The sequence below is a fragment of the Melampsora larici-populina genome (genome assembly GCF_000204055.1).
Source record: "Melampsora larici-populina 98AG31 unplaced genomic scaffold MELLAscaffold_4, whole genome shotgun sequence".
In the NCBI taxonomy this organism is placed as follows: domain Eukaryota; kingdom Fungi; phylum Basidiomycota; class Pucciniomycetes; order Pucciniales; family Melampsoraceae; genus Melampsora; species Melampsora laricis-populina.
In genome coordinates, this window is record NW_006768768.1 from 1980508 (window position 1) to 2004317 (window position 23810).

At 45.4% G+C, this 23810-nt stretch overlaps 2 protein-coding genes across 2 annotated transcripts in view; both read right to left on the reverse strand.

The window, feature by feature from the left end:
* Positions 1–13701: 13701 nt before the first annotated feature.
* On the reverse strand, positions 13702–14400 carry MELLADRAFT_60000 (uncharacterized protein; the record flags this gene model as incomplete). The annotated part of the gene is made up of 1 exon (XM_007405669.1): positions 13702–14400. The coding sequence occupies one exon, from the start codon at positions 14398–14400 to the stop codon at positions 13702–13704; it is 699 nt and encodes a 232-aa protein (XP_007405731.1).
* A 7887-nt stretch (positions 14401–22287) lies between these two features.
* Positions 22288–23810, reverse strand: part of MELLADRAFT_102851 (uncharacterized protein) — a gene marked incomplete at both ends in the record, with an annotated part of 6651 nt that continues 5128 nt past the window's right edge. The window contains 4 exons of the mRNA XM_007405668.1: positions 22288–22740; positions 22836–23006; positions 23089–23190; positions 23505–23535. Of these exons, the coding sequence (XP_007405730.1) occupies positions 22288–22740; positions 22836–23006; positions 23089–23190; positions 23505–23535 (757 nt within the window). The remainder of the gene's footprint in view (positions 22741–22835; positions 23007–23088; positions 23191–23504; positions 23536–23810) is intronic.

Below are 23810 nucleotides of genomic sequence, written 5' to 3' on the forward strand. Positions count from 1 at the left end.
GTTGATCATCTCAGTCATGTTCTTCGATTGGTAAACTGGTGTTTTAGTTGTCTTTCTTTTCAACTGTCTCCACATCCACGTAATCTTAGATGTTGTTTTTTTTATGAAATTTTCTATGAGGGAAGGAATCCTATAGAAACTTGAACTTGCTGAGGGAGTGCAGGATGTGTCGAGAGAGGAATTGGATTGGAGTGGGAGAAATTTTTCTCCTTCTTCCAATTCTTCCAAATTCCCAGCCAACCAGATGTCACAGTCTAGTAGTGACATCTCAGTTGCTTCTTCACACACCTGTCACTCCCTACTTCCTTCAGGAATGGACTTTAGTGTACATCCGCGAGCTCCTGAACACTATGCAATCCATTCCTCTTGGAAGTACGGGCAAGTAAGGTGGGTTAATGATTTGTTCTACTGGGGGAACGTAGATAATCATCCTCATGTAATATCTCCCAATAACGAAATACAGAGCCCTTCAGATATGTCCTTCCACCTAGAATACCTAGCCTCTACTGAGACTCAATACCCTATACGTGGTGTGGGGATGGTCCCATAAGTAGTAGCACTCGGGTTTGGGGAGGTTGAGCCCAAACTGAGAGCTACCACCTGTGGGACGAGAACAGACCTGAGAAGGTTCGACTTCTCAACCTCCAATCTCACGAGAGCGTGGAGATCCGTGAGCCTTGGAAGTCGAACCACCCCACTCTCCGCTCTCTTGTATCCCCAGGACTGTATCCCAGAACCAACACCCCTTCTTGTCCAAGTCAGAGCAGCCTGTTATGGGCTTCGGTAGTATCAGAGATCAGAGATAGGTGATCTGATATAGTAACTAAGATTGAAGCATGAGTGTACAACTAACTGGCGCGCAGGGATTAATGGTAGCGGCCCTCTACTCAGTACAAGCATAATCACCTTATAGGGATCACAACACTACTCCCCCTTTACGTCGCGCCCTCCTTTGTTGGGCCGACGTCTTCCCCCGGGCTAGCATTAAAAAACCCCAGTAGGGAAAAAGCATTGCCCTCACTTTACCCTCCGTGTCCTTTTATAATTCTTTTCTGCCTCTGGGTATCTGCTATTAAACTTATCCACTAATTCTTTTGCGTTTCCTAAGCTACCCTCTGGTTCCCAAGTATCATCTTCTGGTCCATACCCTTTCCAACTAACAAGGTATTCGATTTTTGAGCCTCTCTTTCTCTTATTGAGTATATCCGCTACTTCAAATTCCTCTTCCTCGTCCACAATAATTGGTGGTGGTGTTTCTTGATGTTGTCCCGCTATTGTGCTTTCTTCATAAGGTCGCAGGAGTCCTACAGAGAAGACTGGATGGACGCGGCTCATAGATGCAGGTAGGTTCAGTTTATAAGCATTCGTTGAGACCCTTTCTAGAATGGAAAAGGGACCTAGCCATTTATGCGCAAATTTGGCGCTTGGTCTTGTTGTTGAGATATGCCGCGCGTCGAGCCATACCTTTGACCCTACTTGCCAGTCCGGTGAGTCACGTTTACTTTTGTCATAATGAGCTTTCATCGATTCTTGTGCTAATACAAGTGATTCTCTTAATTCGTCCTGGACCTCCTTCAATTGAGCTAACATCTCCTCTACCGCTGGTATGCACTGTTCACTCGATGGAATTCGTGAATAAGTGATGTCGTATCCATAGTTGGCCTTAAACGGTGAGATTCCGGTCGACGTATGGGGACTATTATTATAAGCAAACTCTGCAAGGTCTAATAAGTCAGTCCAGTTATCTTGTTTATAGCTAACAAAATGGCGTAAATACTGTTCCACTGCCTTGTTGGCTATTTCGGATTGGCCATCCGTCTGGGGGTGATACGCCGTCGAGGATTGCGTCCGAATGCCTAGTTGGTGATTCAATTCCTTCATTAATTTTGAAATGAATACGTTTCCTCTATCCGATGTGACTGATTGCGGAGTGCCGTGCACCTGTGGCTACCCGCCCCTTCGGATACTCGCCGATAGGAAACGGGTCATTCCTATCGGCGACAAGCCGAAGACCTCCCCTCCGACACGCCGACGCGGCCGCCGCGTCGGAATTCAAACCACAACTACACAAGTTCACATACAAATCTTCAATGTCTCTAACATTCATTTACAAGTGCACACCAAACATACACAAAACAACTACCTGCATGCAACATATGCAACGAGCAAATGTCTTACAAGACATACAAGAAATCAAGATCACACATGTGTGATCTCCATCACACATATGTGATCAAATTCACAAGCGTGTGATCTTCACCACAAATGTGTGATCCATCATTACAACACTTTCTTCAGCAATTGATGCATTTTGATATATGCTGAGAAAGGAGAAACAACTTACTATATGTGCTTTGTATCTCTCAGCGTTGGATGTACTCGCCATGAACCGCCCTAGATGCTTTGGTCCACTTCAGCAGAATGATATACCAGATGAATGTGATTATCATGTGTGCACAGATGGAAACTTCCAACACCGGAGACATCTTGCTGCGAGCCGGGAGTATGAGGAGCAACAAATGGTACCTCCACCACTTTTCCTGGATCCTAAGAAGATTGACGAGTGGGAGAAACGTGTAAGCAACCAAGGTCGAGATAAAGAACCTGCAGTATGTAGCTCCTTTTCAATATTTAGGATCACACCTGTGTGTTTTGGGATCACACCTGTGTGATTTGGGATCACACCTGTGTGATTTGAGATCACACATGTGTGATTTGAGATCACACCTGTGTGATTTGGAATCACACATGGGTGATTGGGAATCACACAATTTTGATTGTGAATCACACAGGTGTGATTGGGTATCACAAATGTGTGATGCGAATCACACATTTGTGATCAGTTATAATCACGCATTGATGATCAGTAATCACACATGTGTGATTTGGGATCACACATGTGTGATGGCAAATCACACATTTGTGATCAGTAATCACAAATGTGTGACTGGTTATCACAAATGTGTGATTTGGGATTACACATTAGTGATCAGTAATCACACCATTGTGATTGGGTATCACAAATGTGTGATGGCGAATCACACAATTGTGATTGGGTATCACAAATGTGTCATTGGTTATCACAGATGTGTGATCCCAAATCACACGTTTGTGATTACTGATCACTAATGTGTGATTTACTGATCACACATTTGTGATACCCAATCACAATGGTGTGATAACCAATCACACATTTGTGATACCCAATCAAACATTTGTGATACCCAATCACACATTTGTGATACCCAATCACAATCGTGCAGGCTGAGTTCTGATGACTTTTTTTTAGGATCGGTGTTCAGTCTCCCACACAGCCGCAGGGGATGTTTGAGGAAGATCAACCTGGAAGGGATGTGATGAAACAGGCTTGATTGGACTGGCTTGTAGACATGATCATGTCCTTAAATTTGTGAACGTAATTCAGAGTGGAGAGCGGTAAGGTTTCCAAACTCTTGAACTTCAGTATGCGTGTGTGAGGTTGTATTGATTGATATCATTGAACAGTCAGTATTATGTACTTGCTCTACTTGATCAGCTAATGAAAGATACCACCGAACCTGGGAAACCGCCGAAAAGCTTTCAAGTCTTATATGACATAGGTTGTACCTTGGAAAAAAGTGTTAAGAAGGTGACAATTTGTCTTTTTGTTGTGTTCTTTTTTTAACGGACTCTGATGAACTTGGTTTCCTTTGGCAGCATAAGTATTTTGAAGAAGAGTATGCACAGGGAGATATCAGATTTGCAACTAGTGCCTTTCATGCTTATGCTCACGAGTGGACTTGTCAACTGAAATATAATCCCAGGTTGAACAAGGGTTGGGGTTTGTCAGATGGCAAGGGTTTAGAGCGGGATTGGTCAGACCTTGATCCCCTTATAGCTCCATGTCGATGCTTGACAAAACAACATCGAGTAGATATGATTGATTTGAAGTCCAGTCATTGCAATGATATGCGATGCAGGAATGCTGGTAAGTCTATATGATCTCATCCTATAATCCACTTCCATCTGTGTTGAATATAATTTTCAATTCATAATTAGCGCGGTCAGTTGAGGTGAAGTTAAAGACAGCTGAACAGCGGTTGGATTCTGCATCGGCCACACTCGAGAAGCTAGAGACTCGAGATGAGTCATATACATGGGTGTATTTATCAGACCAGTGGGACCGGCAAAGAGAGTTGCAACTTGCGGCAATGGCTGATGGTAAGGCTCAGCAGGAACTAGAGGATCGGCTTGTGGAACTACTGGACCTTGAGGCAGAAGTGAAAGACGCCCAGTACGTTTTTTGAACATGTCAGCCTCGAAAGATAGTAGTCTGATAATGTTGGTCTTCCTATAATATAGTGAAGAACTGCGGCGACTCCGAAGGAAACGACGAAGAAACTGGACAGATGAAGAAGTTGAATCATCACTGACCTTACCTGCGTCAATTGTTGAACTCGAGAAATCCATTGCTGATGTGACAGAAGAGTTAGGAAGTCCGGAATTCCGCCGACTGCGTGCATCAACTGGTTAGCCATATATTTCCTAATATATTAACTTCTGCTGACAAATCCTGTTTTGATCTTGAAGGTAAAAAAGCAGAGGCTCTAATACGTGTACGGCTTGCGAAGATGAAGCTATACAAAGCCAAAGTGGGTATTTTAGAGGCTCAAAAGAAGTGGGATAAGTACGCTGAAGGTAATTTTTTTTGGGTTCAGTTTTTTATTCTAATGTGGTGATTGACACTTGTTTTTGTTACTGCAGGAACCAAAGCACAACAGGGAATGAAAACTCTGATGACGAAGAAACAATTGATGTTCAAACGCAAATGGACTTCTTATCAAGATCAAGTCTCATTATACAACCAAATTCGCCCTCTCAGCCGCATGGATTGTCCTTCCCTTGATGAAGCTAAGATACTCCCATTTGAGGATAATTTCTGGAATGTAGGTGCGCTTACACATCCCACGGAGAAATGGGCTGTGGATGTGGGCACCATTGAAGGCATACAAGCCTTTTTGCAACAGCGGAGTTGTCGTGAAGAACTGAGAAGGATTGGAAGGGAGGCTCAGCAGATGGTTCACCAAGCACTGAATATGGAAATAAAATTTGATGGTTTACTGGCTTTGTGTAGTGGTGGTAAGTCTAGCTTCATGTTGATTGGTGCTCGTGTATTTTCTGATAATAACCTTTAATTTGAAGATTATGATCCCGATGGAGGTGGAAAGGAGCTAATTGAATTAGTTCAGTCTGGACAGCGCATCTCAAAGGATGTTTGGGAGGTGAATTTGGAGGTTTTGAGAGCGCTTCACAACAATCTTTGTCAGAAGTATTATGGAACATGGATGACGTGGGATGCCAATATTGTGGAGTTAATAAAAAGGACTTATCATCACACATTGGCAACAGAGCAAGAAATTGATACATTAATTCGGCAGTGGAAATCTTTGGTGGGTAGAGGTGTATCAATTTTGGAAGATATTATCAATGCTAAACATATAGAAGCAACAGATCTGGATGAGCTGGAAGTTTTTGAGCAAAATATGCTACATGGGGAAGACGAATATGGGGTTGGGGTAGAGCTGGGTGGGATGGTAGATCAGCTCTTCATACATGATGATGAAGTGGATGATGTATGGGAGGGTATTGTGGATGAGGATAATATGAATGAAACATGAATAGCTACACATTTGCAATTTTAAAAATGATTTGATACAATTGAAGTCGGCGGTTGAACTGTGATTATTGACTTTCACACATGTGTGATTGCTTTTCCCACATGTGTGATTGCCTTTCCCACATGTGTGATCATTTCACACGTGTGTGACTTTGTAATTCAAACTTTTGGATGTATGTTACTTACTCATTTACGTGGAGATACATATGAAAGCCTGTGAGCACGAATCACACATTCACACATATATGACTCTCATTCTGAAGAGGAAAAATGTGACCAACAATCACACATGTGTATGTGATTTGCAGGCTATGGCTAGAAACTCACACATGTGTGATAGTCAATCACAAGGGTGTGAGCACGAATCACACGAAACACGAAAATCACACATGTGTGATCCCCAGTCACACATGTGTAGAAGAGAATCACACATGTGGGACAAGAAATTGTACACGTGTATCAAAACCATAAATCACACATGTGTAGACAAGAATCACACAGGTGTGACTGGGAATTACACGAGGTGTGAATGGGAATCACACAAGTGTGAGAGATGCATGTGTAACAAGTTGGCGCCTTGGATGCAGGTGTTCCGTGTGTTAATACTATGTTAATACTATGTTTATGTGGGAATGAATGTTAGAGACATTGAAGATTTGTGTGTGAACTTGTGTAGTTGTGGTTTGGATTCCGACGCGGCGGCCGTGTCGGCGTGTCGGAAGGGGGGTCTTCGGCTTGTCGCCGATAGGAATGACCAGTTTCCTATCGGCGGGTATCCTAAGGGGCGGGTAGCCACAGGTGAATAATACAATCAATTGAATCTTTCAGCGGTGAAATTAGGAATGTTGCTGGTTCGAATCTTCTACCTTCCTGTCCAATGCAAAAGTTGCCTACGTGCGTGATTGAGGACTGTGCTCCGTTGAATCCGGTTACTGGTTTGGCATTCGGAAGTTCTTTCGTGGTCAGGGCGTTGCGTTTCACAAAGGCTTCATTCAAAACATGATGAGTCGCGCCTGAGTCAAACATGGCTCGGGCAAAGTGGGTTGTCTCTCGGGTTGGGTCATGAATAGGCACGGTTGCAAAGATGTGATTGTCTTTCATTTCAAGTACATCAATGTTAAACTTAATTGCACCCATGTCTATCTCTACTTCATCCCCTAAAGAGCTTGAGGAAGGAACAACCTTCATCCTCGAGCAACGCCATTTTTTGACTCATCAGCTTTACTCAATTCGTTTACAACTTCTTCTTCTTTTGCTTCAGTTGAACTAACTTTAACATCCTTCCCATCTTTCCACTTCCCTCTCCACTTCCTATTTAAATTTCCCCTACCACATTCTCTTGCTCTATGACCACTTTTCCCACATTTGAAACATAACTCTTTATCCCATCTACGTTGATATTCTTCATTTGATATATTGAATCTAAATGCTGAACAGTCCATGGCATCGGGGTCTACCACCGTTTCCTTCACCTCCAACTTGAGATCATCACCACGCTTATGTAATATGTTATCAATTTTTATAGCCAGCTCTGTTATTTGATCTAATGAAGTGAACACGTCGCGTACTATTTGAACTTGGATCTCCGGCTTCAGCCCTTGTTTGAATTGAGTGATAAGAATTGAATCCGGCCATTTCACAACAATAGCAAGGTCGTTGAATTTGAGAGAATACGCGAGAACCAAATTAGTTTGCTGTAGAGCTCGTATCGCCGTTTCAGCTTTTGCTACACGCTCTGAATCAAAGAATGTGGCTTCGAATGCCGCAGAGAATCCATCCCACGTGAGTACCTCGTCCGTTTTACCGTTAAGCAGTTTCTGAGTCCATGGTTTAGCCCACTCGCCACCTTTGCCGTTCATGTAAGATAAAGCCCATCCGATTTTTGATCTATCGTCAGGGAACTGTAAGGGGTTCATAACAATGTATAGGCCGACTTGATTTGCAAAAATTTCAGCTTTACTGCCTCAAGTACCATCAAATTTATCCGGAGTTGCCACTTTCGGAGCTTTCACATTGATAGTACTAGGTACCGGTGCAGGTTGGATAGACAGCGCTGATGCTTGCGCGTTAGCGTTGGCTCGTTGAATTTCTTCTAACCGTTGCTCTGCTTGTTGTCGGCCGAGTTCGGCTTCTTCTCGCCGACGTGTCTCTTCCAATAACCTAGCGTCCATTAAATTCAACCGCGCCATGATCTGTGCTAGAGGGTCTGTATTCCCAGATGTCGGCATGGTTGTATCGGCCATACCCGGTTCAGATCCCGGATTTGTAATTGATGCGAATTCAACGGATGATTGGCTAGACGTAGGGCTTTCCGAGAACTGGGATATCGTGAAGTTAGGCGTTTTGAATTGTTTCGCGTGGTGGAATGTAGCAGATAAGGTTTGACAGGGTGTGGGGTAGATGTGAATGAGATGGAAAATCTTCTTCTCTTGCGGAGTTAAACTTTTCTTTAATTATCTTTTAAACTTAATTTAATTTCTTCTTTTGACTTTTGACCGATAACTTCTTTGATCAGCTTCTTGACTTCTTGCGTCCTTCTATCTCTGACTTCTAATTTTAAGAGATGCTTCAATATGGGGCTTCGGTAGTATCAGAGATCAGAGATAGGTGATCTGATATAGTAACTAAGATTGAAGCATGAGTGTACAACTAACTGGCGCGCAGGGATTAATGGTAGCGGCCCTCTACTCAGTACAAGCATAATCACCTTATAGGGATCACAACACAGCCTCGCTGTTCGTTATGCTCTCTATTGTCCCCCGGTCAGGCAGCTTGGGGACGCATCTGAGTCTAGGGTTCTCCAACCTTGAGTACAGATGGTAGGTTGTAAGGTTCTCTGTAAAAGAACCTTCACTAGACTCTCGGGAACTCTCACGGTGGACTTTAACCACTGAAAACTATTCTAGAACTCTTGTTTGCATTACAAGCTCGCTAGCCTAGCTCCAGTCGGGGTTCGTCAAGAGAAGCGAAACAATCAGAACAAGTATAAATGAATATGAGAGTGATGATAATGACTCTTACCTAGCTCCAGTCGGGGTTTGTGAAGAGAAGAGAACCCAACGTGGAGCCAGGGCTGATAGTGAGTATAGAGAAGTCAACCTGTCTAATCCCATACTGTAACCCAATCCTTACATCCCTCCCTTCCTAAAAAAAATTCTATGTTCCACCTAATTATACCATGTATCCATCATAATTGTTGAAAAGAAAAAATTCATAAGAGAAGAGAAAAAAAGAAAAGAAAAAAAATTGGCATGACTCGCCCTTAAAAACCATCTGATTTGTGAAATTGAAAGAAACTAAAAAAATTGAAACTGAACTGAATGTAAAAAAAAAAATTGAAATTGCCGCTAAAAAGTGAATAAGAAAAAGGTGTTTTTGTTTGAATCCTTGACGTCGCAAAATGTGCCGTGTCGAGCTTGATCCTCCGCTCCAGGTTTGTGATAGTTTCGTTACTGAAAAGTGAAACAATACAAAGTTGTGCGGTGCTCACGGGCGTGGCCAAGGAGTTGTTTTTGAAAAGATTTTTTGGGGGATGTAGCCTTCGGCGGTGCATACTAATAATGGTGGGAACTTACTTTGACACCCAGGTCAATTGCCTGTCCCTTCCTTCTCATCCTCATGTCCTTCCCCTCGGTATTTCTTGAGTTTGGAGATGTGGAACACGGGGTGTGAGTTATCTTCGCTGCTGAGCCTTAACTTGAAGTTCCGACCGTCGTTGAGGCATTCCAAGACCTGGTATGGTCCATCGTATCTTGGTTGAAGTTTTGAAGTCGGTCTGCCTGCTCCTCCAACAACCTGCTGTCGGTCCTTGCTATCAATTAAAACCCAATCATCAATGGCCAATGTGTCACCTTCGCGTCGTTGACTGTTGTAATGTACTGCTTGCGAAATCCGGTTAGTCCAAAGACGGTCACGTGTCTCTGCCCACAGCGATTGCCGTTTCTCGATCCATTTCGCGATACTAGGACTCGTCTCCACTGGAAGTGCGTTGGTTGGGAACAGCCGGGGCTTGCGGCCATAAACAAACTCGAATGGCGAGACACCGGTTGCGACATTAACAGCGGAGTTGATTGCGAATTCGACCGATGGCAACGATTCAAGCCATTTGCCATGACGTGAAGACACAAGTTGGCGCAGAATCTGAACGATGGTTTTGTTTGATTTCTCGCTGCGACCGTCACTTTGAGGGTGATACGCTGTCGTCAGGTGCACATCGATGCGAAGAAGTCGATGGAGCTCTTGCCAAAACGAAGACGTCCAGAGTTTGTCTCGGTCACCTATCATCATACGAGGTGCCCCAAAGATTGAAAGCCAAGCGCTGAAAACTCGTTGAGCAGTCCTTTTGGCCGTGTCTGTTTGGCAGGCTGGAACAGTACGAACAAACCCTGAGAGTCGACAAGTAATGGACAGGAGCATGTCATAATTCTTGACCTTAGGAAATGGGCCGATGAAGTCTAGCGCGATGTGTTCCATCGGGATATGTGGAACCTCGCTCGTTTGCATTCGTCCGGAGGTCAGAGTCGTCCTCGCCTTTGTTCATTGGCAAGTGTCACATGAAGCTACGAATTTCTTGACATCAGTCGTGAGATTGGGTCAAAAGAATTCGCTCAGAAGTTGCAGTAAGGTCTTCAGTGTTCCTAGGTGTCCAAGTGATTCATGAACTTGCGTGATCAATCGGTGTCTCAATCCGTCAGTGTCTGGGACCACTAAACGATTGTCCAGAAAGATAAGGCCGTCTTTCACCTCTGTCCCTTCCCGTAGCGGCAGTGTCGAACGAAGCCGTACGCAGAAATGGTCCATGTCATAGCCAGTCTTGATGTCCTGTAAAGTTTGTTCATCGAATGTTGACTTGACCTCGAGTGCTGCTACGTCTTCAATTCTCGAAAGAGCGTCGGCCACAGTGTTATCCTCACCTTTCAAGTATTTGAAATTGAGGTCAAATTGCGAAAGGGTTTCCAACCAACGGGCCTGTCTTCTACTTAAGTTACGTTGCGTCATGAGATGAGTGAGTGAATGGTGGTCCGACATAACGTTAACCTTCAAGCCTAAGAGTAAGAGACGCCATTTTTGAAGTGCGTTGATAACCGCCAGAAGTTCTTGTTCATGGACAGGGTAATTTCTTTCTGCCGGTGTCATTGTTCTGCTCTCATAAGCAATTGGTGACGCTTTATCCCACTCCAAGCCTTGAAACAACGCTGCACCTAAGCCGTGTCCACTAGCATCCGTAAAAAGCCAAATAGGGTCTTCTGATTCATAATCTAAGGTTTTTAATACTGGAAGTGTTGTCATTATTCTTTTGATGTTCTCAAATGCCTGGTCTTCTGATTTTCCCCATTTGAAAGGTTCATTTTTACGCTTTGTACTGGTTAATGGTGATAGTGTTCCAACATAATGAGCTAATCCATCTACAAATTTTTTCATAAACTGGACTGTGCCTAAAAATCGAAGGAGTTGCTTTTGAGATTTTGGTGTCGACCATTTGGTAACTTTATCTACCTTCTGCTCTTCCGGACAAATTCCATCTGCGCTTATCTCATGACCTAAGAAGTTGATTTTGCGTCGAAATAGTTTGCTTTTTGATGGAGAGCAGTACAGCTTTGCTGCTTGCAAGCGTCTCAGAATCTCTCTGACATGGGCCTCATGTTCTTCTACAGAATCTGAAAAAACAACAACATCATCGATGTATACCACACAGATAACACCAATCAATTCACCTAAAGCTTCTTCCACACGTGCCTGATGCGTCGCTGGTCCATTGGTTACGCCCATTGGCATGACCACCCATTCGTAGAGCCCAAATGGCGTTTTGACTGCTTCAACGGAATATCTTCTTCGCGCATTTTTGTTTGGAAGAAAGAATTGATTTGGTCAATGACAGAAAAAACTTTTCCTTTCCCCACCAATCGCACTGCCTCGTCAGCATTGGGCAATGGTGAACGGTCCTTCACTGTGTACTTGTTCAGTGTGCGATAATCACACACCCATCGTGGCGGCGCGTTGGGATCCTTCTTCGGAATGATCATTGAAGGGGACGCGTACTGACTTGTTGACCGTCTGATTCGACCTGCAGCCAAATGCTGGTCTACTAACTTTTGCCATGGACCCCAGTACTTCTGTGGATAAGCGTACTGCTTCTCATTGATGACCACATTAGGGTCTGTCAATATGATCTTATGACGCACTTTTGAGGAATCATTTTGACTTTCAGGAGGGAAAAAGTCATCCTCCTCTTCAGATTCTACTGGGGGTAGTTTGTCTGGAAATAAATTAGAAAACTCCTTCAGGACTCTTTCTTCTTGAGCAGTCAAGTCTCTCGAGTCTTGAACTTGTTTCAGATTTTCAACAACACATGATATCATTTCATTCTTTATTTCATTGATCTCATTGACTATATTCTGAGATTCCCTAAGGATAGTCTTTGAAGGTACATGTTTCACAGTCCGGTCATGCAAAGATACATCAAGGTGGAATTTCTCTAAGAAGGGGGTCCCCAGAATTACATCAAAATTTTCTCCTAAGGGTGCGAGTTTGAAGAAGGTGGATCCGAAACGTAATGGTGGTTCTGATGACGAAACGTTGGCAAAGCAAAATTCCGTGAAGTAAAACGGTTGAGCTTCTTTGTTGTCGATTGCCAATCGCACTTCAACTGGCGCGACTAGTCGACGGCGTGGAATTTTGGCTTGCTTTGATAGTCGATCCGCCATCAGATTCGTTTCCGCTGCACAATCAATGAGCGCCCGAACATCAACACCATTAATTTTCAGCTTTAGGATGATGGATTTGGTATGAGAACCAGGGTTCTTGACACACCTTGCGTCTTCCTTCTCATTTGCCAAGTGAGCCACCAATACTCGGTCAGCTTCCTCATAACGTGCAAGGTCTTGAGTAAATAAATCAGGCGCTTCGTTGATGCTGGCGACAAGAGGTGCTTGATTCTGTGGTCGGCCCGCAGGTCTAGACGTTGGAGCGCCCGGCGCCAATGGGAGACGATTCGCGTTCGACTGGCGTGATGGGTTCGTTGATGATGCATCTTGTCGACGCGATGGACGAGGTCCAGGGTTGAAGACGTCCAGACCAGGAACTGTCACGTATGGTCCTTTTGCCGGGCCTCGACAGTCGCTTTTCCCACACGCCGTTCGACATACACCACACAGTCCCAGATGTCTCATGTATGAATGGTATCGCCACGCCTGATCGGCGCGTTCCTCCATTGATCGGCCAACAGGTGCGTTGGTGACGTTCGTTCCACGAGGTGTAGGCGTGTGGATACTGACTGAGTGACGGTTTTGGACTCGAGGGAGGAGATTGCTGGCCAGAACTAAATCCCATATGTTGTTTGCCTGCGCGATGAATGGTAAGAGTTTGAAGTCCGGTACTTGCAGCAATTGGCGATCTCTGACCCATCGTTGGAAGATGTCGGGCGTTCCCCACACGATGTATTCCGCCAGATTCTTGGGTGTAAGAGATGTCTTGACTTGTACTAGATTGTATAGATCACGAGCTCTACCAACATAAACCTTGAAATCTTCATTAATCCCCATTCGTAACTGCCGAATGCTTTTCTCTGTTTCTTCTAACCATCCAGTCGGTAAGGTTTCTGTTGCCAGTTCATGCATGAGTTCATCCCAGGTTAATTGTTCAAGATCGGTACGTGAGTTCGTATACCATGCTCCTGCTCGTGGTTCAACCACTACCGAACCCAAGATGATGAACCGTTGTCGATGGTCGGAAACGTTTTTCAATTCGAAGTATTGTTCGATTAACCTACGCCAATCAAACAGCGCTGCGGGACTTTCCAATGGTCCATTGAACTTAGGGATTTCAGATAACTTAAGATCGCTTGCATAAACCTTGTTGACTTTCTGTTGGACTTCGGCCGGTTGTGTACAAAAGGGAGGTACTTGGATGTGAGCTTCCGCGGACTGCACGTTGTAAGGTGCTCTCGACGGTACCGTTGGTTGTTCCAGCTCCGGATCCATGAGGTGCGTGAATGAAACACGACGCGGTTCTCGTTGTACACTTTCCGTTGGCCGTATGAATGTGTTTCAAATCGGTGAATCTTGCTGAGTCATCACGGGAGATGATTGAACTAACGCTTGTGCGATCTCCGTGTTGATGGCTCTATGATCACGCGGGGCAGCTGGGGTCGGAGTCGTTAATTGATTTCGAAACGAGGCAAAGGGGTTGTTAGATCCTGTACTACGAGCTGTACCAGGAGACCGTTCCGTCAGTAATCGGGAGATCGTCAACTCGAGCGCATCGATACGGGTCCGGTCAGCGGCGGCTAGTTCCAACTTTGCAGTCCATTCCGACTTCTCTTGTTCTAAGCTTTCAACTTTTGCTTGTAGAGTCTCGACGAGTTCGTCTCGAGACATGGGTTCCAGCGCCGCGATCCCACCAATACCTTGCGACGATCCGGCTGGGGGTTGTTGCATCGGCGTGTGAATGAAGCTTCCCGGTACCAGAGGCGTCGATAGATTTGCTCGATCAAAAAATTCGCGAACTATGTGCCTATTGGGTGTGATCGTTGGATCAGGTTCAGTTGACGCAGCTAGAGTGTGAGACGACGACGGGTAAATTGTACGGATTGTCTTGTTAGGCGTATCCACGTCTTCTCCTTCTACTTGCCAGTTGTAACGTGGAGGCGCTGGTGCAGGAGGTGAATCAACGGATTGGGGTTGTCTATATCTTCTAAGAAAAGCTTTGGGATTGGTCGAGAAATTGGCAGGTAAGTTGAATGGCATAAGATCGACGATTGATTTGGTGATGGAATGTCAAGGTGTCAAGATAATGAGTCAAGAGAGATCACACGATAGTGAAAAGAAGAATAAGGTTGAGAAATAAAATAAAAAAGTGTAAGGTTCTCTGTAAAAGAACCTTCACTAGACTCTCGGGAACTCTCACGGTGGACTTTAACCACTGAAAACTATTCTAGAACTCTTGTTTGCATTACAAGCTCGCTAGCCTAGCTCCAGTCAGGGTTCTTCAAGAGAAGCGAAACAATCAGAACAAGTATCCCTGACTATGAGAGTGATGATAATGACTCTTACCTAGCTCCAGTCGGGGTTCGTGACGAGAAGAGAACCCAAGGTGGAGCCAGGGCTGATAGTGAGTATAGAGAAGTCAACCGGTCTAATCCCATACTGTAACCCAATCCTTACATAGGTATTAAAGTTTTATGTGGCGTCTACCTCATACTGTAGTAATACATCTCCCCTGTGGTCTGGGGGGGCCCCTTCCAGACAAGGTTTGAGCCATCAGTCCTGTATGAAAGGCTTTGGGCGATCTCTCCGTTATTAGGTTTCAAGTGGGAACTCACTGAGCATACGCTTGATTTCTCTCGAGGAGAACCATGACATCTATTGCATGACAATTCAAGTTAGATTTCCCAAGATTTCCTAGACCCTTCTATTTCCTGATAACTGAAGTTTTCTAAACTACCGCGGGACCTTCCTCCAAAGGACCAGTTCAAATTCCCGTTCGGCTCTCTAATCATCTTCGATCCTAATCGACTTCAGCAATTTCACCGTCTCTACCATTTCCTTCTTGCTGAATTTCCTAAGGTATATCATGTATGCATCTGAGGCCCACCTTCCGTTCGCTTTTATCGACTCTCTAGTGGCTCCTAAGTTCCAACGAAGGGACGCCCCGCCGATGCGGAAGGAATGCCCGTACAACGCTTCGTCACCTGGTGCCCGACTCTGATTCCAAAGGTCTCTAAGCTTCCGTACCACCATTCTCTTCTTCAAGCATACCAACTTCCCATCCAACTCGAAACTGAAAACCGGGTCTGATGGGCGTTTTGTTCGGAAGTTGTATAGTGACTTAAGCATCCGCACAGGGTCCAACAACGATTTCTGCCGTACAAGTTGAATCTTCTGGATTTCTCCTTGCTTTGCGGTCTTCGCCTCATGCAGATCGATCGTCGCAAACGAGTAGTCCTCCGCCCATCTCACGTCGCTCCAGAGTGGTACCCTCTTCTTTGGGTCATCAGAGACCAACTCTCCTAGTCTTGCTGTCCCCCAAAAGGCGACCAAGGCGATGGTCATAACCACTAGGTCTCCCTCTGCTACCGGTGATAGCACCTTCGTTAGAGCCAACAAATCGGACACGAGAACCGGAGGGCGTATTTTCTGGGACATGTGTAAGTCCAATTCGACTTGCACCGAGGCTTTAAACAGCAGGTTCACTGATTCATCTACTCTGTGCGGGTATTCCTTCCTATGAAATCTATGCCATGCTTTTATTCCGGCCACATAGGATTTCAACGTGGTCGATTTCACCGATTCGTCTTCTTCTGCCAGGTTTTCGTTCTTTTTCGATGCCCAGACAACGAATCGAAGCAAGATATCTCCGTCGATCGGCAATAGGAGTCGTTTATCTACCCTCTTCACTTCTGCAAACCGAAGTAGCTTTACTATGCCGGAATTGTAGTGTCTTAGTGTGCCGTCTCTCCATGATCCTCGTAAAAAATGTCGCTGGACTTCGTCAGTGTCCGAACGGTCAATTCCAAGTGAGTCCTTCTTAAAAGCTCCATACGGTCTCGTAGCGTTCTTCAAGTTTATCGTTTCTGGGTTTAAGTCCTCTTCTAACTTCGTTTTCCGTTGTCTAGATTTCCTCATCTTGTGAGGTTATCCGAGGGGGGGTTATCTGGGATAGGAGGTGGCAAAGGTCTTCCGGCACAGTCACGACTACTTCGTTGTACCAGAGCAGGTCTTTCAATTTCCCCCTCGATAACTTGTCGGCTTTATTATCTTTAGACAAAACACGTTTCTGTTTCACGTTGCAGCCTAGGTGTGTGAGTAGACGCTGAATCAATTTCCATTCATCATTCACGTCCTGATCTTTGGACTTCCTCTTCTTTATCGCATGTTCCGTTGTAGTGTTGTCCGTATGGACTCGGAACCGTCGACCCCTCACATTAGTGGTCTTCTCAAGGACCAGGAGACCAAGTCTTATGGCTACGGTCTCCGCCCAGGCGATTCGCCTCTTCCCTGCGGGCCGATCTTTCGTTTCCCAGTCTGGAACAAAGCGAAAGCAGGCCCAGAAGGATCCTATGAGGACCCCAATTCTAGAGGGGGATGGAAGTTCCGACGTAGGATCATAATGTCAGTGACCTCGTATTCCCAGGTCTTGACTACTCAAAGGACACTCACCCGTATGATGACGCAGCATCACCGACCCATCCGACCTCCTCTGGTACTGGATTTGGGGCTATCGGGCACACGTTGAACGAGGATAGGCAGGTGTCCCATTCTTTCAGATCTTCGACCACGTCGCTCGGGGTCTTACGCTTTGCATGGATGTTTTTCCACGACTTTTTCCATCGATGTAAAGAACTGAGGTAGGCTGCCATGTGGGGAACAATGTACACTGTGTGTACCAACCGCCCCAAAAAAGTATCCACTTGAGTAAGTTTCCACTCTTCTCCCGGGACCAAGAACTCCTTTATCTGAGACTGCCGCTGATGTAATTTGTCTGTTGGTAGCCTGACCGTGTGGTTCAGCCCAGGAACCTTTGTTCCTCTCGGAAGTCCCTATTTTTCTTCGGGTTTGTCTTAACCCCCATCAACCTACTCAACTCTTCTATATCTTGTAGTGATGAGCCGTGATCTGGTCTACGGAGGATCAGATTGTCATCTACCCACCGGAAGATGACTGGGAAACCTAGTTTCTTCACCACTATCCACTTCCAAGTCTCTGCCGGGGCGCCAAAAACACCACAACTCACAACTCCACCAAAACCAACCGCTAGATCGACCCAAACTCTGCCTCTGAAATCTACGATAATCAGGAACCGTCTTTACGAAGGGTGTACTCCCAGTTGCCTATAGGCCTTGGCCCAATCGACCAAAGCCAATTCCCATTCTCCCGGATTGGCGGCAAGGAAACGAGCAACAGTTTTAAAATCGTCCCATCTCGTTTCGTAATTCTTTTTGTCTACGAAAGAGTTTACCGATGGGATGTCGGGGTCGCGTTTGGGGTAAGATAGGTCATTAATCAGCCTTAGAGACCCATCCCCATTGATCGCGCTACCCATCGGGTTGGAGCGAAAGAAGCCATAATTTTTGTAGACTTCTTTGTGGGTATATGGGCCTGCGATCCGTCCTGCTCTTAGCTCTTGTTCCAATGTACGTTCAATCTCCACTTCGACATCTCTAGCTGAGGAGTGATTCTCCGGCGTATACCATGGTAGGTTCCCCAGCGTGTGTTGGGGTATCCCCAAACAAAAACCTTCCTTAAAGCCCTCTAAAATGTATGAGATATCGTCCTGCAGTCCCGTCTCCTCCATCAAAGTCTTCCACCTATCGAGTACCATTTCCGTTCTAACCGGTGCCGGCCAAAGTCCAACCCCATCTACCTTGAATGTCTGTCTATCCTTCAACGGTAAGATTTTCTTCATCTCTACCTTGGTCGAGGTATCTGAGGAAGAAGATGACGAGTCTGTGTTCTCAATGCTCTCCACCCCCTCTAGATCATGTCGGTCATTCTCCTGGGGGTCTTTATCTTTCACTTCTACTCGTGGTATTGACAAGGCAGGATGCTCTTCCTCCACAATCGGCAGATGTTTGGGACTGAACGTTTCCCGCTAATCATCCCACAAAAAAGGGGGGGGAACGGCAAAACGAGTAGTAAGAATCTGATCAATTTTCCATTCCATATTGCACCAATTCTGTCCTGAAGCGGGTACTAATTCTAAAAAAATTCTGAGGGTGGTAAGAAATAAACCGTACCATGTATCAGAATGTCAACAACATAAACCCACAACACACACAAGCACAAACAAGTAGTACAAGCGTTGAAGAGACAGGAAATTCCCAAGTGTCATTGCGGTGACCCAAATCACAAACCAATGGTATGGAGGGGGATTTGGGAAGTCATGGAGGGAGATAAAGGGAGAGATCAAAAGGAGTTCTGCACGTTAGTAATCCGGCCTCCTCAGACTCATTCTGGGCTAGACAGCTCACCAAGCACCCTCTCCACCCTTTTGGGTTTTCCCACCCTTCTGGGATCCAGTATGCTTGCTCGCATGCTGTTGACCTTGAGTCACCCAGTCCTGACCATTCGTGGACGAGTGGTGAGGAGCACTCTTCTGTGCTTGGCCATAAGAGCCACTGTAAGTGCTACCTCTACCCCTATTTCCTCCTCTCTTCTTCCTAAACTTTCCTGAACTACCTCCTCCACCATCTCTCTCTTTCAACGATCCGTCCATCTTCCCCTTCGACAAGCCTGCTACCGGTGTTTCTACAACTGGGGGTTGGCCTGTGAAGAAGTCGAAGCCAAATTTAGGTTGGCCTGGGGCAACCCTGTGCCAGCAACGCAACGCACCGCAACACGCAGTCCCAACGTGCTTGTCTCACCGCCAGTTTCTGAACCCCTCTCGGCAACACCACTCTATCGACTTTAACTTTCCCTCTCCTTCCGTCTTTCTTCATTCCATAGATGATCCTCGAGCGCTTCCGAAACACCACCGCTCTCACCGCTAGATGGTACCTTAAGCCTACCATCCAGCTCTTATATTTCACCATCAACTCGTTCACCAATATCTTGTGAGTTGATATCCACGCTGCGTAAGCTCCGTGGCCGTATACCTCTTCAGCGTATCTGGCTTCAAGATCGCAGGCCATGACAAAATCACCATAGTACATCTGCCTCTCTTGGTCTCTCTCCGAAATCGAGGCATTGATACCCTTCTTCCATTTTTTCGACCCGTCTTGTACAGCCGAATGGAACGCTTCGATGTAGGAACGACAAAACACCAATAGGGGGACATACTTCTTGAACTTCCTGAAGTTCTTGTCCCATTCGTCGGGTAGATCCGGTAAATCAAGGCCTGAAACGGTGTCTAAACCGAATTCAAGTTTCTTCTGTTTCGAAGATTTCCCTTCCTCCGAATCAGAGGAGCCAGAGGATGACTCCGTAGAACTGGGGGAGTCTGACGAACTTGACGAGGAGCTTGACGAAGTTTGTTCCTCTGAGGACGAATCCGACGAAGAAGATCCGTCAGAGGAATCATCCGAGCTACTATCGCTAGAGGATGATGCGCTAGAATCCGAGCTAGAGGAAGAGTAACGTCGATTCCTCTTCTTGGAAGACTTTTTACTCGGTTTCCGTCTCCTCTTTGAAGACTTCTTTGACGACTTCTTCGATTTACTTTTGTCCTTTTTCTTCCCCCCCTTCATTTTCTTGCTCGTTCTCACCAGCCGTGGTTCCTTCTCCAGCTTTTTAGCCTCCGCCTCTCGCATCTCTGATTGTAAGACCTTGATAGTGTCTAAATCTTCATGGTCGATTGCGTACATCAAACGATCCATAAGAGAGCTCGAAGCTTTTGGCTTCTGTTTGTCCGAGGTGAGTTCATGCTTCTTAGCCGATGGTTCTTTGGCCTGATGATCTAAATGGTTCAACAGGTTTGGGGCTGATTCACAGCAAAACCCAAGTACCCAAATGAGTGAAATCAATCGAACCCATAACAAGTCAGTTTATCTTGGTCCCCAGTCAGTAACTTGGACATAGGTGGGGGGGGGAGCATCACAGAGGGATCGAGTAAGATCAGATTGCATCTACGTTTTTAAAGAAACAGAGCTAATCGTAATCTCTCTTCAACCTCAACACGTGAATCTATCACGCGTGGTGGAGTCCCTCTTCCAGGAAACGAACAAGGTGTTCTACTCCCTGGCTCGCTTCTCTCTCGTTCTCACTAGTCCTTCGGAAGGAGAACTCGGCGAGGCAGCCTCCACCTGGTGGGGCTGTGGTGCCCACGACGGAGAGGTCTCAAGCTGGGTGAGTCACTCATCTACGTCTTCGGCATAAGTGGAAGGAGCTCTCTAAAGCTGCAACTATCCTAATTAGGGGATAATCAAGGGAGCCCGTAGGCTGCTACCCTGGCCTCTCCGACAGGAGCCTCTTTCAAGGCTACTACTGTCACCCGTCTTCAGACTCATGTCAGATGTGACCGGTCTATTGATAAGCTGAGAGAGGAAACCCAAATTGGGGTACAGTGGAGGGGGGGGGACAGGCGAGGAGACGCTCAATGGGTAAAGGAAAGAATTTCAAGCAAGGCTTACAAAGGTCGTCCTGTATCAAGTATCTGTAAGATTTCCCTAAGTCAACCAAACTCTCGTCTTCCGAGGAGTAATCCTTGATCTTTACCGCCTTCCCTTTTCCCTTTTTCCCCTTAAGACTTTTCTTTTTCTTCACTGACTTCTTTCTCTTCTTCTTTCCAGAGCTCTCTCCACTACTCAACTCATCCACATTCTCCGAATCACTTTCCTCCCTTCTATCTCTCAACTCCGCCTTTGACACCTCTCCGTCTTCCTTCGACGTCCCTGCGCCAGCATGCGCCAGCATGCGCCTCTCCGCCTGGAACTTTGACCATCAGTGGGTTCGTGCCATGATCATTCGAGACCTCCTTCATCTGGTTGATAAGGTTGTCTTCCAGGGGTGTCAACATGTGGTCACGTTGCGATCCGAGTGGGTCTCCTTCATCCATCGGTGGTGCACGAGAATGAGCTCTTCGAGATCGACCTTCTGCTTGCTCTTTTAGTTTCCGCGCATGCGCCTGCTTCTTCTCTTCATCCTGGTTGATCATCTCAGTCATGTTCTTCGATTGGTAAACTGGTGTTTTAGTTGTCTTTCTTTTCAACTGTCTCCACATCCACGTAATCTTAGATGTTGTTTTTTTTATGAAATTTTCTATGAGGGAAGGAATCCTATAGAAACTTGAACTTGCTGAGGGAGTGCAGGATGTGTCGAGAGAGGAATTGGATTGGAGTGGGAGAAATTTTTCTCCTTCTTCCAATTCTTCCAAATTCCCAGCCAACCAGATGTCACAGTCTAGTAGTGACATCTCAGTTGCTTCTTCACACACCTGTCACTCCCTACTTCCTTCAGGAATGGACTTTAGTGTACATCCGCGAGCTCCTGAACACTATGCAATTTTGCTAGTGGAACAGAGAAATGAGCACGGCATTGCAAGGCTTAAGTCTAGTTTCATGTGTATGTATTCGCCGGAAGAGACTTTGGTGTGGGGGTGGCGCCGGGAGTTGCGGAGAGGCATATGTAGAGGTCTGTATCCTTGATCTGCCCGCCCCTGAATAAGATCATCTTGAACTTATAGAGACAAGGTCTCGACAGAGAGTAGCAGAGTGAGCAGCAGAAGGCATATGGTTCGAAAAGGATCACAGCGCGAGTTTTTCTCGATAACGAGAACAATTGGGTGGTATATCCAAGTATATCATGGGATGGTTCTTCTCATGACACAAAATTAAGGTCTGTTTGATCTCAACGATTGGAGGATGCAGTCCAAATAAGATCTCACCAGATTTCAGGACGGGTTCCAGCGTTCAACTTCAGTTACAAGCATTCCAATTCTTTCTAACCAAATCCTGACAAAAGCGACAACTGACACTTTTTTTGATATCAAACTCAATACGTATGCAGCTAGGAAAAAAATAAGAAGATATTATACAACGGACTGGTGGCAAACAAGTTTTTTTCTTATTTTGAGTATTGTACAATAGATTATGAGATGTAGATAACTGTCCCTCGATGCAAAAACAAATACAAAAAAGCACTACACATGATCAAGGAGAAAATGAAAATAAGGGGGTAGATGAGTTTTGAAAGTAGAAATCAATCAAAGTAGGCATCAATAACACCATAGTCTTCTAACTCAGATAGAATCCGAAAGTCTTCATCTTTGAATGAATTGCCATTGCCAAAGCAGTGCTCAACTTCCGGTGAGTGAGGGCTAGGTAGAAGAAGAGTTCCAGGGCTGACTACGTCTTCCTCCTTTACCGCAACGAATTCTGGATATTTCCACCCGTCTGAGACTTCATCCGGTTCAGTTACTTGTAATATCGGGATCGAGCGCGTCGGATCCGTGACGGGAACCCATGGAGTGTGGTGAACAGGCTCCTCTTCGAATGATGTGATCGGTGATGGATTGGCAGATGATGGAAGAGAAGGTGTAAAGAAAAAAGGGCCACTTGGACTTTCACTCTTCACAGCGGGATTCGGATAGCCATCGTGCAATAACCGCGTTTCTTTCGGAGCTTTGCCTTCAGCCATTGAAGAATTGGACTGCTGTTAATTGGAAAATGCAAACAAATCGAGCAATGAGTATTAGATTCTGTTTGCAAACGTTTGAGAAGAAGATTGCTACAAGATTGGTCACATACCACTGCCAGATTTGATCTTTTTAACTTCTCTTTGTCCGAGTTCAACTCCTTTTGAAAATCCGCCAAGCTCATCTCTCGTTCGGTCAAGATGTAAGGTAAAGGTCGCGAGGGAGCGATTTTGAGTCGCTTCTGAGAAGTAGCTAAGGTTTGGATTGAAGTGGAAACCAAGTTCTGCATTTAAAGGAAGAAGAATTTGGGATCAGCTAACGGCATTCAGACATTGAGAGGATTTCAAACTGAAAAGACTACTTACATCGACTTGGGATATCGTTCGTTTCCTCGGGACTTCTTTACCATACATTGAGTCGAGGAATGCATTTAAGATGCTCATGATAGTGAAGATGATGGTAGAAGACTAGGTGAAGGTTACAATAAATGTTAAGGTTACAAGAGATGGTCAAATCGAACTGAGCCTAATGGAAGACGATTTTGATTTCAAGAAAGAACTTTTGCAATGTTTCCAAGGAAGACGAAATAAACAAGCAGCAGATAATGGGAGTTCAGGTATGTGGATTGATCGATCAAGGGATGTTCCGATTGGAAACTGATGTTCAAGTGATGATGCGATTTGAAAGTTGTGATGGAAATGTGTCAACTTCAAGTGTAAGGCAGGCGGGATCTATAAAAAAGAGCTGCTGAGGAAAAAGAAAGCGCTACTCCAGGGCAGACGGAGTACGTGTATAGGGTAGCATAACGTGACCTTTCAAAATGCAAATGCAAATGCAAATGCAAATGCAATCCTACTCAGACTCAGAGCGTTCATACTTATAAGCGTTGAGCTGGAAAGAGACCAAGAACCGCGGAATCGAAAGTTCCTAAAACTCTGCGACAAAAGCGAAGCCTTCTGATTAACTTATCAAATGCGTCACTTTTCTTATGAAAGTTGACAAAGAATTACAAGGAAGACGGTGTTATAGTTGGATTCATGAAATACTCGAAAAGTCAAGGGTCGCGCCAGAGCCCCCGGCCGCCAAT